The sequence below is a fragment of the Thamnophis sirtalis genome, unplaced genomic scaffold (assembly GCF_051295495.1).
Source record: "Thamnophis sirtalis isolate CommonGarterSnake01/CBP01778 unplaced genomic scaffold, rThaSir2_p1.2 scaffold_10, whole genome shotgun sequence".
Lineage (NCBI taxonomy): Eukaryota > Metazoa > Chordata > Lepidosauria > Squamata > Natricidae > Thamnophis > Thamnophis sirtalis.
Window position 1 is genome coordinate 47868100 of NW_028261390.1, and position 15838 is coordinate 47883937.

General features: G+C 37.8%; 1 protein-coding gene across 10 annotated transcripts in view; it reads right to left on the bottom strand.

Moving 5' to 3' along the window:
* The window catches only part of TENM3 (teneurin transmembrane protein 3), an 836795-nt gene that overhangs the window by 354197 nt on the left and 466760 nt on the right, over nt 1-15838 (bottom strand). For all 10 annotated transcript variants that reach the window (XM_087724561.1, XM_087724557.1, XM_087724558.1 and 7 more), the window contains one exon: nt 3512-3811. In XM_087724561.1, coding sequence (XP_087580687.1) covers nt 3512-3743 — 232 coding nt within the window. In that variant the 5' untranslated portion in view covers nt 3744-3811. The remainder of the gene's footprint in view (nt 1-3511; nt 3812-15838) is intronic.

Here is a 15838-nt window from a genome sequence, read left to right on the forward strand (position 1 = left end):
TTTAAAACTGCCAATAAGCCACTTCAAACACTATTAATTACTATTAAATAAACCATGTCAATCAGTAAACCAGACAGGCCATATGTTGTTACTGAAAACATATCAAAAACTGGCATTTAAAAAATCTACAGTACATATACTATACTGGTTAAAGAAATACACTGTGTACACATTATTAAGTGAGTATACTGACCAAATCATCATTTTTATGCATATTTTTCACCTCTAAGCTGTATAAACTTGAATGCTTAGTGGATATAAGCATATCAGGTGATGTGTATTTGTGTAATGAGGGAAGAGTGTGGCCTAAGGAGATAATATCCACATCAAAGTGTGCATAATTATTAGGAAGCTTCTTTTCGTCAGGCAAAATGGGCTAAAAAAGAGATTTAACTGATTTTACATCATGTACCGAATAAAAAAACAAAACAAAACAAAACACAATCCATGATGACTAAGTATGCAACTTGCAGAAAGCAAACTACTGAAATTAGAAGAACAACAAAGTGCGGAAGAAAGAAATTACATAAAGCAAATGCATACTGTACATAATGCAAAGCTAACTGACAAAGAACTCACAAAAGAGTTCTGTGTTTGTGTGCCTTCAAAGCATTGTTGATTCCCGGTGACTGTCTAGTCCAATGGTTCTCAACTTTCCCAATGCTGCCACCCTTTAATACAGTTCCTCATGTTGTGGTGACCCCCAACCATAAAATTATTTTGGTTGCTACTTCATAACAGTAATTTTGTTACTGTTATGAATTGTAATGTAAATATCTGATATGCAGGATGTATTTTCATTATTACAAATTGAACATAATTAAAGCATAGTGATTAATCTGCCAATCTTGGTTTGGGAGAGGATCAGCCAGGCTGGGATTTTCCAGGATAAAACAAACTCCCTGCCTGCCTCCAGCAGCAGTTCGTTGTTTACATGAGTTTCACTTTATTAAGTTCACTTTTTTTACATTCCGTTCCCCCCCCCCGTCTTTCTTTCTTTCTTTCTTTCTTTCTTTCTTTCTTTCTTTCTTTCTTTCTTTCTTTCCATTCCTCCCTCCCTCAATCGATTTAACACAGATTAAGAAGTTGCCCTTTAAATGGGATTTTAAACAGAGGCTTAAGCTACATCAAACTATGCTTCCATCCTGAGTGAATTTCTCAGGATGGAAGGAATGGGTGGGCGTAGCCTATCCTCCCCTCTGGCCTCTCTTGCCAGCCCTTCCTGACGGCCAAAAAGCCTCTGAGCTCAGTTTAGCCCTCAGGACAGGGGCGGTGGCAGGGGCAGCAAAGGCAGCGTCCTGGCCCAAGACAGTTTTAATCCTGGCATGTGCCTGCTTGGGCGAGAACCCATCCCGCCAGCTGAAGTGGGTGGCCCAACTGCCCTGCCAGTCTCCTGTTGTCTGGGTGCCCCTGTGCAGACAGCTGGGCTGAAGTTGGACATCCGTTGGAGCCGAGGTTGATCCGCCACCCAAAAGAACCTGTCTCTCTCCCCCTTCAGTGCCTCGGTCTTTCCCTGGTGTGGAGACCGGGCGGGGCGGTTTCTGGGTTGCGCTCAGAGATGGAAGGAGGCTGCTTTGCCACCTGGCACTCTTCATGCACCTGCCGCTTCAGGACACGCTCCTGAGCATGGGTGACACTGGTGGAGGTGGATGGTCTTAGGTGACCCCTGTGAAAGGGTCGTTTGACCTCCAAAGGGGTCGCGACCCACAGGTTGAGAACCGTTGGTCCAGTTCCTACAATTTTTTTTGCAAGGTTTTTTTTTGCAAGTGGTTTGCCATTTTAGGGCCAAGAAAAACTGGCCCAAGGTCACCCAGTTGATTTTGCACCTAAGGTGGGACTAGAATTCATCGTTTCTGGGTTCCTAGCTCAGTTACAAACTTTATCTGAAAAGGACTCACAAAATAAATTAACACCTACGTATCCCGTAGACAAAATATTTCATTCCACATACACACCATATATGATAGTACCATCCCCACCTTACTTTTTTTTTCCTGAGTGATGATGCACAATTCAGGAGAAAAACGGAACAACTGCCAGACTATAGTCAGCTACCCACAACTTTATTTTCTAAGAATGATGATATATTATAATAAATAAACTAGAAAAAAATCAAAAGGAACACAGGGGCCAGAAGGGATGCATCTTTATATACAGAATATACAGAATTCAACCATAAATTTGCAATTTATAATCATTCCCATATATCTTGTTATTTTCATGACAAGTACTTATGACTATGACAGTATGACTATGAAATATTAATGGAACTTTGTGTAGGATTCTGGTAAAGCTAGAAGGATTTTCCAACGAACACACACTGAGTCAAATTGCTCACACTTCTTTATTTAGCATGCACATACACAGATTTGTTATTGTTCTGCCAATTATATCAAACAAGAGTATAAGGATAGTTCAAATTATTATATTATTTAAAGTGACCAGGAGAAATGTGAATGGACTCAATTGCATCAGTGATGGGTATGCCACAAGAAGATCTGAAGCGAGGCTAGGGATAAATCATCTTGGAGAAAGTCCATCTAGACTGTTAAAGATCTATAGTTCGACAGTTTGAGACCCAAGTGCTGCAAGATGGAGTGAACTACCATCACTTGTTCCAGCTCCTACCAACCTAGCAGTTCAAAAGCATGAAAATGCAAGTAGGTGAATAGGGAGCACATTTAAGGATGCAGGAAGATAATGTGTTCTGTGTTTTGCCATATGCTCTGTGCTGCAGTGTGATGTTATGCTGGCCACATATCTGCGGAAATGTCTCCAGGCAATGCTTAAGAAATGGAGATGAGGACTGCCCCTAAAACTTCTGGGGACAACTTAATGAATAGTCTGTCATAAGATGTAACATTCAAATTTTGGAAAACCAATTAGACAAGTTCTATCAGGATAAAGGGTTCATGAAAGTTTGTATGCTAACCCTGCTTATGATCACTGAATCTCATAAATTATGTAATTTATGTACTTGGTATGATATTAATATAACATATTATGTATTGTTATATATGATATATATTATATAATCATATCTCTATCTATCTATCTATCATCTATCTATCTATCTATCTATCTATCTATCTATCTATCTATCTATCTATCTATCTATCTATCTATCTATCTATCTGATATAATATTAAATGATATCATAAAATATATTAATCTACTTGATATAGAAACCAAAACACTTTTTCAATTAACTTGTCAGCTATCAAAACCCTTTCCAGGTGGTTTTTGGAGATCAGGTAACTGCATATTTGTATAATAACTTAGAAACAATAGTGTGTATGTTAAGTGTTTCCTAAAATCACTTTCTTAAACAAATAAGGCACACAGATAGTAAGTAGATAAGTATTAACATGAATAATCACACTAAAGTTTGAAACTAATATGGTAGCAATATAATATATCATTGGTGAATCATTCATATTACTGGCATGAGAAAATGGACCACAGAGGACAATGTATACATTCATAAAGGAGATTTGTGCTAATTGCCTACCTTGTCTGGTATATTCATCAGATTCCCTGGGGACTAAATCTTTTACCCGATTTCCATACAAGAGTCTGGAAGAATCATGATCAAAAGCTTTCAATGTTTCACTTGAACTGTAGGACTTCTGAGTAGGCACTCTGCATTCTTCATTTTCTGTGGAAGAATTTGTATAACGCCTTTCCTTGTCTCTTCTGCTCTTTGTCAGGGAGCAATAAGGTCTGCGTTCTTTCACATCCATGCTTCATTCCTTCTGTATGCACGTCAGATAATACCACTTGGAATTCTTCTATACATTCAATTATTCACCTGGAACAGAATTAAAGAGAGTAGTATAAGTTGGAAACAGATTCTATATTATGTGTGTTCTATCAACTCAAATGTGTATTATAAGATTATTCATTCTTTCCATAAACAAATACCATCATGAAGGAGAAATGGGACCCACTTTCAATTTCCAACTTTTAAAGCTATCAGAATCTAGAGATTTGTGCAAATTTCAGCTATATAAATCCTTACACAATACCAATTATATTTTATGTATTTATGTATTTATTCTCCAGTCTGTGTGAATACCACATCAAATATATTATGTTGTCTGAATCTTCTAAACTGGTAATAACTTCATTCTTTTCACTCAGATGTGTTTTAATTAGGCTCAACAAAGATTTTAATGTAACATTTGGTTCTCTTACAGTTTAGGAGAAAGTTATTCCTATTATGGGGTTTAATCATGAAATATGATTTTAAACATACACATACACACACACACACACACAAACATTTATGTACTATTTTGTTAGTTATTAGCTTCAATTTAAAAATAGTTTTTGCTTTCAGTCAGGTATAGTAAATATTCTAGATAAATTTTATGTGTAGAAATGTAATACTGTAGAAACAATATTAGGAAAACTGTGATGAATTAATCTACATATACTATGCGCACAATTATTAGGCAAGTGAATATTTTGACCATATCATCATTTTAATGCATATTTTCCACCTCCAAGCCTGTATAAACTTGAATACGTAGTAGATATCAGGTAATGTGTATTTGTGTAATGAGGGAGGGTATATCAAGGTGCATAATTATTAGGCAGCTTTGTTTCTTCAGACAAAAAAGATTTAACTTACTCTAAAAAGTCAAAAATTGTAAAAAGTCTTTCAGAGGGATGCAGCACTCTTGATCTCTCTTATGAGACCACTCTTTCTTTTACAGATGTGTATTCATAAAATCATTTATTTGCTATTAAATAGTACTTTCTTATCTGCAACTGAAAATTCTTCATGGTTTAATTATGAATAATTCTTGATTTCTTTCTCACATAAATCATTGAATTCACATACGTCAATGTTTTTACGGTTAAAACCTCTTCAAGATAAGAATGACTAGTTAAAAATTGCAAGCTATTTCACAGGAGTAATTGGAATAGCTTTAAGAATTCAGGTACAGTAGAACCTCTGGTCACGGACATAATTTGTTCTATAACTTTGGTTGCAAACTAATTTGGTCATGACCCAAACCTAATTTTGGAAATTTGGCATTTACAAAAAAAATTGTGTGTAGGGGGAAATTGGCCGCAAAAACAAATTGTGAATTTTTTGGTCAGAACCCGATTTGGTCATGGTCAGAAGCGTTTGTGAACAGAAGTTCTACTGTATTATAATCAAAAGGCTAATTTCTTGCAAAGCAGCATTTCAAATAAAGCGATGACGACAATTCCTGGGAAGATTAGGGATGTGAAAAAGTAAGTACACTCCATGTAAAGTTTTTTCTATTTTTTTTTGTGGACACACCAATATTTTATTTTTTGATTAAACTATAAATGTACTGTAATTGAACTAAAATTGAAAAGTTGACAGCATTTTGATGGGATTTAGATCTGTGCTTTGATTTGACCATTCTAGAGCCTGCATTTTTTCCTCCAGAAAACATAGTATCAGGGTTATCAACCCAGATGGGCACCACATTCCTCAGCAGGTGCACAAGAGGTGGCCGGCATGCAGGGGTCAATGTGGTGTCCGGCAGCAGCCCCAGCCCGCTGGCCCCTTGGCTGGCACATGCTGGGGCTGCACAGTCCACACAGTGCAGGTGAGTTGATTACCTGTCCCAGCAGCAGACTAAGGCAGAGGTGTGGGGGAGGCATGCAAGTTAGGTGTGTAAGTTAGGTGTCTCTTTGCTACAAAAGTATAACCCATAGGCAGTTCCAGCATTAAATTTATATTTCACATGTTCTTTTTCCAATCAGATATATAAACTGTATTATTTTAAGTGTTTTGCTTAAAAAACAGATAATGCAGCTTAATATTTGCTTTCCATTTGTCAGACATTCTATGAATTGGAATGGGATAACTCGCCCCGTCCATCTCGCCAACTTGCAGGACAACTCAATGAGAGAAATTAGTGTGGGAAAACTGATGAGAAGTACAAGTGAATTGCAGCAGGCCTTGTCTTGCTTTAGGTTTGAAGCTTCTCATGGAGGAAACACGACATTCCCAGGTATCCCATGCACGGATCCAGGCCAAGGTCATAGTGCATCTGTGAGAAAAGGCCCACTGCCTCCGCTTCTTTCTGGCATGCTTGCTGCAAGGACCAGCCTCTCTGCTGACATCCAGGTACTAGTCTTGTACCTTCAGCCTTGCCAAATGCACAGGGCTGAAAAGGCCTTCAATAGGACCATTTGGCAGATTCATTTTAAAAGAGGCTGCAGATTTCTCTGAGGCTATTTACATAGTGAGAAAGAATTCCTAATTGGTCAAGTAACATTTTTCCAGCCAATCAATGAAGGATTCCTTGGAGACTCCTGAGAACAGCCTGTTTGCTCCCATTCCACCACAAGGAGCCAAACATAGAAAAAAATGCTTGACAACAGCAGCCAAAATTGCAAACTGTAATCATGTGATACCAAATGGGAAGTGATGTCATAAATCCACTGTGATCATATCATTTTTCTGTTTAGCAACTGCAATGTTTAGCAACAAAGGTTAACAGTCCCAATTATGAGGGCTAAGTAATTCTAGTAAGTACAGGAAATCAGCAAGTACAACCTGCTGGTTTCCTGTTCTGACCACATAGCACTTAAGAAGGCAAAAATTATGAACAACTCACTCTTACTGGTGCACGCTCACTTTCCTCATTTATCAGGAGGAAGTCTCAAATCCAGGGAGCCCCCACTGGCACTTGCACAACATCTGCCTACCAAGTTTAACATCAATTCCCAATGAAAAGCCAAATGGGTTGCTAAATGCCCAGATATAGAAAGACATATAAACGACTCCACAAAAAAGCTGCCAGGCTTTGAACCATCATGTCGGCAATGGACAATCCTAAATAAGGTTCACTCCTCACATGGTATCTGCCATGACTCTCTGTATAAATGGGGCATAATACCCTCCCCTCAGTGTGACTGCAGAATGTCCCACATCAAACTGTCGATCACATCATAAGCTGAGGACATTTATTGGTCCAATATCTGATTTTTATAATATAAATGATGTTCCACTTCAATAGTTAAATGGCCTAGACATTGATATTTGAATATAGATCTTTTTAACATTTGTATTTTATTGGGTTATACTAATGTAGTTAAAATGTTAATTTATATTGCCAGCCCAAGTATGATGTGTCATATGCTAAATAAATAAATACATGTGTTTGCTAAGTGAAGATTAGTGGGAGAAGGCGATGGCTTCAATACAATCAGCAACTGAATACAATAACAGTTACACTTCATGGTCAAATTCAATCTGTAGTTGACATAAATTGAAAGCCTAGTATGCTACTTGTGATTAGAGATAGGAATGCCAAAGTTGCAATTAAGGAATAAAATTTTGTTGGATTGTATGGTTTAAGAAACCAACATGTAGTAGAAATATGACTTAGAAAATTATTCCATTCCAATTATTTCTTCATTCCTAATATTGTCATTAAACAATCAAAATTACACCCATAAACATGGACATCACCAAATTGACCACATAGAAATTAACTATATTATTGCTAAAAAGAGATAGAGGAGCTCAGTTATAGCATCAAATACACAGTCAGGTATTTACTATGGAACAGGTTGCCTGGAAAATACCTGAAAAGGAATCATAGCTCAACACTGTTCATATATACAGCCAAGATATTGCAATGGAGTTGGACTGGTCAAATGTGTCACCCTCACCATCAATATCAGAAACATTGTGAAAACTAAAGGAATAAAGATACCTATGAAAGTAACATCAAGAGCCTGAGGACGATCACTAAAAATACCTGGGCAGTATTAGAATGATAAACGTATAGAAGAGTAAAAACTATGTGAATGTATACTTAAAATGTTACGTAAGGTAAGAGAATAATAAAAAAAAATTCTGGAAAAGTCAAAAATCAGCAGAGGAAATATTATCAAGGCAACTAACATCTGTGTAATTCAGTCATTATATACATTGCTGTAATAGCAGACTGGACTCAAGCAGAACTAAAAGCCCTGAGTAGAAAGACTAGAAAAATAATGACAATAAATCATGCTCTTCAACTAACGTTGACAGGCTACCTACCAAGGAAAATAGGTGGAGATGGAGTGTTGCAAATACACCACACAACTGAAGAAGAAACAGGCTTTGGAAGAATATCTGAAGAACAATGAAGAACATACACTTAAGCTGGTATATCAGGAAGGCTTACTAACTACTGGAGATACCAAACTGACCTACAAGAAAAACCAAATGAAGACTAGAAAAGGGACATGGCAAGATAAGGTATTACATAACTAGTAAACACACGCACACACAAACACACATACACAAAACGAAAAGACCTTGCAATGTCTAAGAGCAGGAATTAAAAAAAAACCCAGAAGGGTTAATTTTGGCTGCACAACATCAAGCCTTAAGAACAAATGCATACAAAGCTAGAAATGAGATTTTATTTATTTAGCGCATGGCAAATACATGGACTTATAGTAATTCAAATGTTAATGTCCAGTCCACCCAGCCATTCAAGGATAGGGTGGTCTATGTTGAAAAAATCAGACATTGGGCTGGTGTAAGCTCTTGATGGACATTCAGACACAATGTGGTGGATATTTAGTCGAGGAACACCACAGTCACACTGAAGGGTGGAGACAAGACGCCATTTAAACTATGAGTCAATTGGCAGCCAGACTACATTGAAGAAATGAGATGATAGCAACAGAGAGCAAATTCTGTCTCTACAAAGAGACCACCTAGTTTTAAAGACTTTTAAATCCAAACAAATCCAAGCTGGCCCACAAAATACCTGATATTGCAGAAAAGAAATAAGTCTGATTCATTAATATTGCAATACCAGGTATTGCAATCATGCGGGTGATGCACAAATTGAAAAGAAACAGGTAGAAAAAGTAATGAAATGTTGTGATTTGTAAATTGAAGTTGAGTGACTATGAAGGAAGAAATCAACGGTTGTACCATCTAGATATCTGGAAGTTTTGGACTCATTAGACCTAAGTATCCTTACTTTGCAAAAAACCACACTACTTGGAACTGCCTATATATGCAGATGCTACTTTAACAGCTCTTAGGTCCTTGGTTAGGACTTGAAGTTTTTACCAGTCCCAGACTGTGAATCAAATTAAAGATTAATTAAATCCAGGGGGCGTTAAGCCTGCTAGATGATTGGCCAAGCAGATAATATGGAAGACAGCCACTACCTCAAATAACCAGACCCACCAACCACGTAGAGTTTTATAAGTGCAAATCAGCATTATATATATGATTTGGGTCATTATCCTGGTGGAGGACCTATGACAAATGACTGAAACAGAGCTTTCTAATACTGGATTTTATGTTTCACTCCACAATGCCATAATGATCTTTCGATATCATTGTACTCTGTAAATATTCAAAATGCCCTATATTAGAGGAAGCAAAGCAACCCTATAACATTTTGGGATATCTTCCATGTTTCCAATAGGGAGGGTGTTCTTTTCTTTAAAAGCATATTCTATGAGTCTAGAGGGATATGACTTACTAAAAACCTCTATATTTCTTTTATCTGTTCAAAGAATATTCTCTAATAAGAACCATGGTTTGTCAATGTGCATTTTTGCAAACTTCAGTCTGGTTCTTTTGTGTCTGTTCTTCTGAAGTGCCTTCTTTTTCTAGGTCTTTTGGCTGTGTTTGTAACTAAAGAATATTGCACCTGTACCTGTTAAAGTTCATTCTATCATTTCCAACATTTTAAAAATAACATATAAGTAGCATTTTGCCAGACATTATCTATCTCACTCAATTTTGTACCATCTGTTAATTTAATAAGCATTCCATTTACTTCTCACACAAGTTATAAAATATTGAGGAATTTGTGGTTCATGTAACACTTTGGTTCCATCATGTACTGTACTTTTGAATATGACTTTAGAGTAAACTAAGTGTCATCTTAAATGCCATGCCATATAACTTGCTATAGTAACTTTGTAAAGTTATTTTCTGAAATCACAATATATAGAGGGCACTGATGTCCAACCCTTTGGCTTGCCTGGGCTGCACTGAGTTGTCTTGAGTTACTTATAAAATATATAACATCATTATGTATACGTATAAATATCACTTAAAATTACAAGTTTATACAATCCGCATAACTTGCTGTCCAGGGCCACTTGTGGTTGGACATACCTATGTAGAGTATTCCTGCACCCTAGTAAGGGTGATTAATAAAAATGATAAAAATTGATAAAAATGAGATAAAATGACCATTCTAACTTTTCAGAAAAGAGCAATTAAGCAGAATCCAAAAAGCAAACAATTCTATACTTATTTTGAAGCTAAAATATGATGCCAGCCTCTTAAGGTTATTTCTTGTAAATGTATGGAATGGTAATTAATCACAGCCAACTAGACTAATTTGTTTTTAAGAAAAAGATTATTCCTGCTATGTTTTATATGTTTTCACAAATAATTTAAAGATAGAAAAAAGGGAAAAAAAAGAAAGTAGTACCAGTGCTTTATCATGAAATGTTTAAATGTAAATTGAAGTTTATAAAAAATGTAATAAATGGTCCCACTAGGAGGGGAACCCCTCCTGAAACAATTCACATAACTAATCATCCATAAAACCTATTATAAATAAACACTCAGAAAAATTTAAAACATATGTAAAAATGATAGAATTTTCACTTCACTGACTTAAAGTGATATATGTCACAAAACAAGTGACTCAAGAAATCATTTTTTGAATAAGTGCATAAGGCAATCTATAGTGTTTTTTCACTAAACTGATGACTCTTCTTCTACATCAACATTAGTTAGTATCAGAAGCCTATCCTATTATACACAAATATGAAGTATACTTAATATGATGTTCTTAATATAAAAATGCCCTGATAGTCCATTTTAAGAAAATTTCCAGAAGACCTCGGTTTACCCTTAGATTTCAGAATCAATTAAGTATAAAATATATAATTTAGGTATCCTAAAAGATACCTATTACTGAATCTAAATTAATTCAGCACATATGTAAGCCTGAACGCTATTAGGTTTACTTCTGAATCTATATCCAAATGTATTTTATATTTCTTTAAAATAGTTGTACTAAAATATGCCATTTCAGAAAATATAGTTGTTGAAAACTTAAACATACAAGCTAGTAACCATCTACAATTCAAAAACTAATCCACATGGATTAGATATACTCCATTCTCTCTCTCTTTTGTTTTGTTTTTTTGGCAAAGTTACAGATCTGAAAATTAGCTAGTAATCATAACTCTCTATGAAACTGACAACTAATAAACAATACAACTGATTGATTTACTTAAAACATTTATATAGTCACTCATCTTTTATTCTGCGTGGCTCCAATCTTGAGACACTTATAGAGGAACAAATAAAAGACATACTACTATGGCAAAAAATACAAAAAGAACATTCAAGAACACATTAAGAAATCATCATTTTTCAATGTAAGACATTTATTCAATAGTACTTTTTATGAATAGGGGAATGAAATGTGATTTTTACTTATTTAATCAACATAGATATAAAAGAGTATTTCCTGTATATTTTTATACTTCCTCTAATTACCTATGTTGTAATGAAATACTATTAAAACAGACTGGTATGCCTAAATGGATTGACTGATTATTGTAAGTCTGATTGCTGAATCTGCTGTCATTAATTTGGTTTTAATCATGGTCCCATATTTTCATTGTGCTCACTGACTTTCATTATTAGCATTTGCAGATTTTGCTATCAGAGAAGTACCATCAGCATAGCACAGGTTATTGATATTTCTTTCTCCAATTTTAAAATCATGTTCATTTTCATCTATTGGCTGAGTAAATAAGGCAATAATATACAGACTTTCTTCACTTCTCTGCCACCATGGCGAATTTATGTTGCTATGTTCTGTCTATACTGTGACTTTCTCCACTGTGTATAATAGGGCTGGTGTGATAACAATCAGATATTTTGTATTGCCATGTTTTTAACATAGTCTAAAATGACTGTCAAGTAAAGTTTTTTCTATAATCAATGAAGCACTTACTGACATCTTTTTGTATTGTTTATTGTTTCTTTATTACATTTTTATCCCAGCTTTATTATTTTATAAGTAACTCAAGGCGGTGAACATACAGAATGCTACTTCCTGCTCCTATTTTCCCCACAACAATAATCCTGTGAGGTAGGTTGGGCAGAGAAAGAGTGACTGGCCCAAAGTATTCTATGACAAGTATTAGCAGTGAAGTCTCATGTTCTTTAGACTTTTCCAATGTCAAATTAATAACTGACATTTTCCTTCCCATGTAAAGCCCTAACCTCTATTAGATGTTCACAAGTATTATTTTCCTGGAAAATTTAAGGTTATCATAGTTAACAGTATTCTATTAAATCTCCTTTCTTTGGTATTGGAAGATAGATTGACCTCTTCCACTATGTTTTGACCAGATTTCTTTGGCATACCTTAGTTAGATCCTTTAATTATTCTGCTTCTGTTCCTTGCCATACTTTTACATACATTTCATCAACTGCTGTAGCTTTCCATCTTGGTAATGATCTAATTTCTATTTTCTAATACATGAAGTTCTTGTAAATAGGAAATGTATGCAAAATTATCTCGCAATTCCATATCTCTACTGTACAAAATTTCAGTTATGACAAGTCTAAGGTGACCAGATTTTAACATTGGTAAAGCGGGACACCATTGACCGGGGGGGGGTGTTCTTGATTAAAAATTTGGTCTATATGGTCCATGGATCCCTTCAAAGGGAGGGTTTCCAGCCCCTTTCACAAAGGGGAGCCAGTTCCAGAGAAGCAACTCAGAGCCCCCAATATCATCCCTCAGTTCCCCTCCCCCTCCAGGCCACGATTGAGCAATGGGGGATTATGGGGGGGTCTCCGCCCCAAATTCAGGGGCTCCCTCAGAAGGAACAGAAGCTCTCCTCTTGCCTGACCTTCAAAGCCTCAAATTTGAGATTCAGAAGAAAAAGTGAAGTTTCTGAAGAAACAAAAATCCTTTTGCTCAAATGCCTCTTTTTCCTTCTGGGGATTCAGGGCTGAAAATGCCTCACTTTCCCTCTTTTGCTTTTGCTTTTCCTTCCCTTCCTCTTTCCAGGCAACCCACTCCCACCCAGGACAAAGGGAGGGCGAGAGAGAGAGAGAGAGAGAGAGAAAGGGGTCTGGCTGTGGCTCCCCACCTTGGCTACCATCGGGGAAAGGGGTGGGGTCCTTCTCTGTCCTCCTGTAGGGAGGGAAATTGGGGAGGAAGGGGGAAGAGACCATGCAGAGATCGAGGCTGTTGGATGCTCTGGAGACCCAGCAGTTTCCTCCCCCCTCTGGGGGTCTTTCCCAACCTCCTCCACACCCCAACCTCTTCCTCCCTTGCCCAGCCCCCTCCTTACCAGGGGTCTCTCTCTCCCCCTTCTCCCTCTAATTTGTTTCCCTCTATTTTCCCTCTCTCCCATTCTCTCCTTTAGCTCTCTTTCATTTCTCTCTCTATCTCTCCCTCATTCTCCCCTTTTCTCTTTCATCTCTTTCTTGCTCCTGCAAGCAAAATACCCTCCTGGGCAGGGATCACGGTGGTGAGGACAGCGACTCCTTCCGTGCCGCCACTGAGAGGTTAGTAACTGGCTGCACTGCACAGGAGACTCCTCAGCGCCAGACTCTGATCGGTCCCCTTCGTGTTGGCTCAGGAAACAGCCGGAGCAGCCATCTCTTGATGCAGAGAGGGAAGAGCTCCAGAGCCCTGCGCAAGGAGAGCCCTGTGTAGCCCAGGAGAACCGGAGCTCTTCCCTCCTTGCACCCAACCAGCTGCTGCTGCTGCTGCTCACCATTCTCCTCCTTCCTGAGCCAACCCGAAGGGGACGGCAGCTCACGCTGACTTGAATCTGGCACTGAGGAGTCTCCTGTGCAGCGTGGATCCCCTGCGCTGTATCCCCAGTTACTCCCTTCATTGCGCAATGGCGACAGCGGGAGAAGAGTCATTGCCTCCTCCGCCTTGATCCTGGCTCAGGAGGGTATTTCACTTGCACGTGTGCAATAGATGAGCGCGAGAAAAGGGCTGGAGCTCTTCCCGACACTGAGTTGCCTGCGAAGGATGCGGAATGGCAAAAGCAGGCAAGAGGCTCATGCCTTCTCGGAGTGGAGAGCAAATTGCGTGATTGGGTCAGCAGGGAGCCGCTCTTTCCCCCCCTCCTCGCCTCCGTTCCGACTCCTACATTCCCCCCCCTCTCTCTGATCTTGGCTGCTGGGCCACCTTCGGGGAGAGGAGCAGCAGAAGCCCCTCCCCTACTGGCGCAAGGTTCCATTCTTTCCTCCTCCGGCCACTTGCGTGGTGATCCCACCTCACAGACTTCCAACCAGTAACCCCCTCCTCCCGAAGCAGCACACCTGGGAAATAGCTAAGCCCCCTGGTTTGATTGTCTACAAATTGCTGGTTCAGTTCCCCTGAGCAATGAAGCATCTCCCTTCCCGTTCTCCCGCCGTTCCCTAGCTTGTGCATTCTTTCCAAAAATCGGGACTTTTTAAAAACGCCACAGGACGTGGGACAAATTGTTAAAAATCGGGACTGTCCCGCCAAAAGCGGGGTGTCTGGTCACCTTGGACAAGTCTAGTAACAACCATTTGAAGATGTTATAGGCCTTCCCAGAGGTACTTATGATCTATTTTCGGAGTTACAACAGCAATCACATGACAGCTTACCATTACAGCTATTTGCAGAGTGTCACAATCACATGACAGCAACTTGCTAATGTTTTCTGGTTGCTGGTGCATACTTCCAGTTTTTGTCAAAACTGCCCATGGCATTCATATAATGACCATTCAAAAAAAATCAAAATACCTTGCTGTTGTCACTAAAGTGATCTTTTCTCTCCAGCATTCTGCTATATTTCTGCCATCCAATATTGGTGTCTGCTTGATTTAGCTGAGTACGGGGATGGCCTTCAAACTTTGGACGAACCTTCTAGAATTTAAATGCTCTTGGCATATACTCCTAGCATTCTTCATTTATTTCTCCCAAGATCATACACTTTCCTACCCCTTGTGGTTCATGAATAGTAATTAATAAACACACTGAATAGGAAAGACAAAACAACAGGTTGTAGATAAACTTGAATAATTGCTACTGTCTGTAATCCACTAACACATGAATTACCAAACTGCATTCAAGTCAAAGTGAAGAGGATTCCAGCTCTGATCTACTCATTGTTACACTGTCAAGAGTCCTTCGGAAGCAATTTTGCAGGCAGGATGAATTGGCAAAGCTAAACTCTTTTTGATGTAATTATTAAAAAATGAAGTACTTGTCACAAAGCTGCATGATAGCATAGATTAAATAGTAAATTTAATGGCTAGCTCATCCTCGCATATCTTCAATAGTAAAATAGCAATTTTAGAATAAAAATGTAGAAGAAAAATTCTAGTAATCTGATCCAACTGCTACTATCATTACCTTGACTTTATAGTGCCAAACTTAATCTAATTTAACAATAAACTCCCTTTGGATTTAAGGTGGGGATTAAGATCAATATACTGTAATTTCTATTCATGCTTATAAAAGCCAAAGAGTAAAAAAATATAACATGACAAACAATATTTTTTGGGGTAAACAAACACTAAGAATTGGGGAGGGGGTTGTAAATGTCTGATTAAAAAGCTGGAACAACTCTATATGAAAAATGAATAAAGAGTATGCATGTATCTTTCTATATACATGCATGTTCTCGTGTATCTTTCTATATATAGGCTATCTTAAGAAATCCCTAGAAAAAAGCACATCATACATGGCTGTTGACTGCAACTCGCTCCCATAGAAAAACCTGAGTAACATGTTTTAATCAGAATAAAAGCACAGTATAGTGAAAAGAGGTTGCCAAA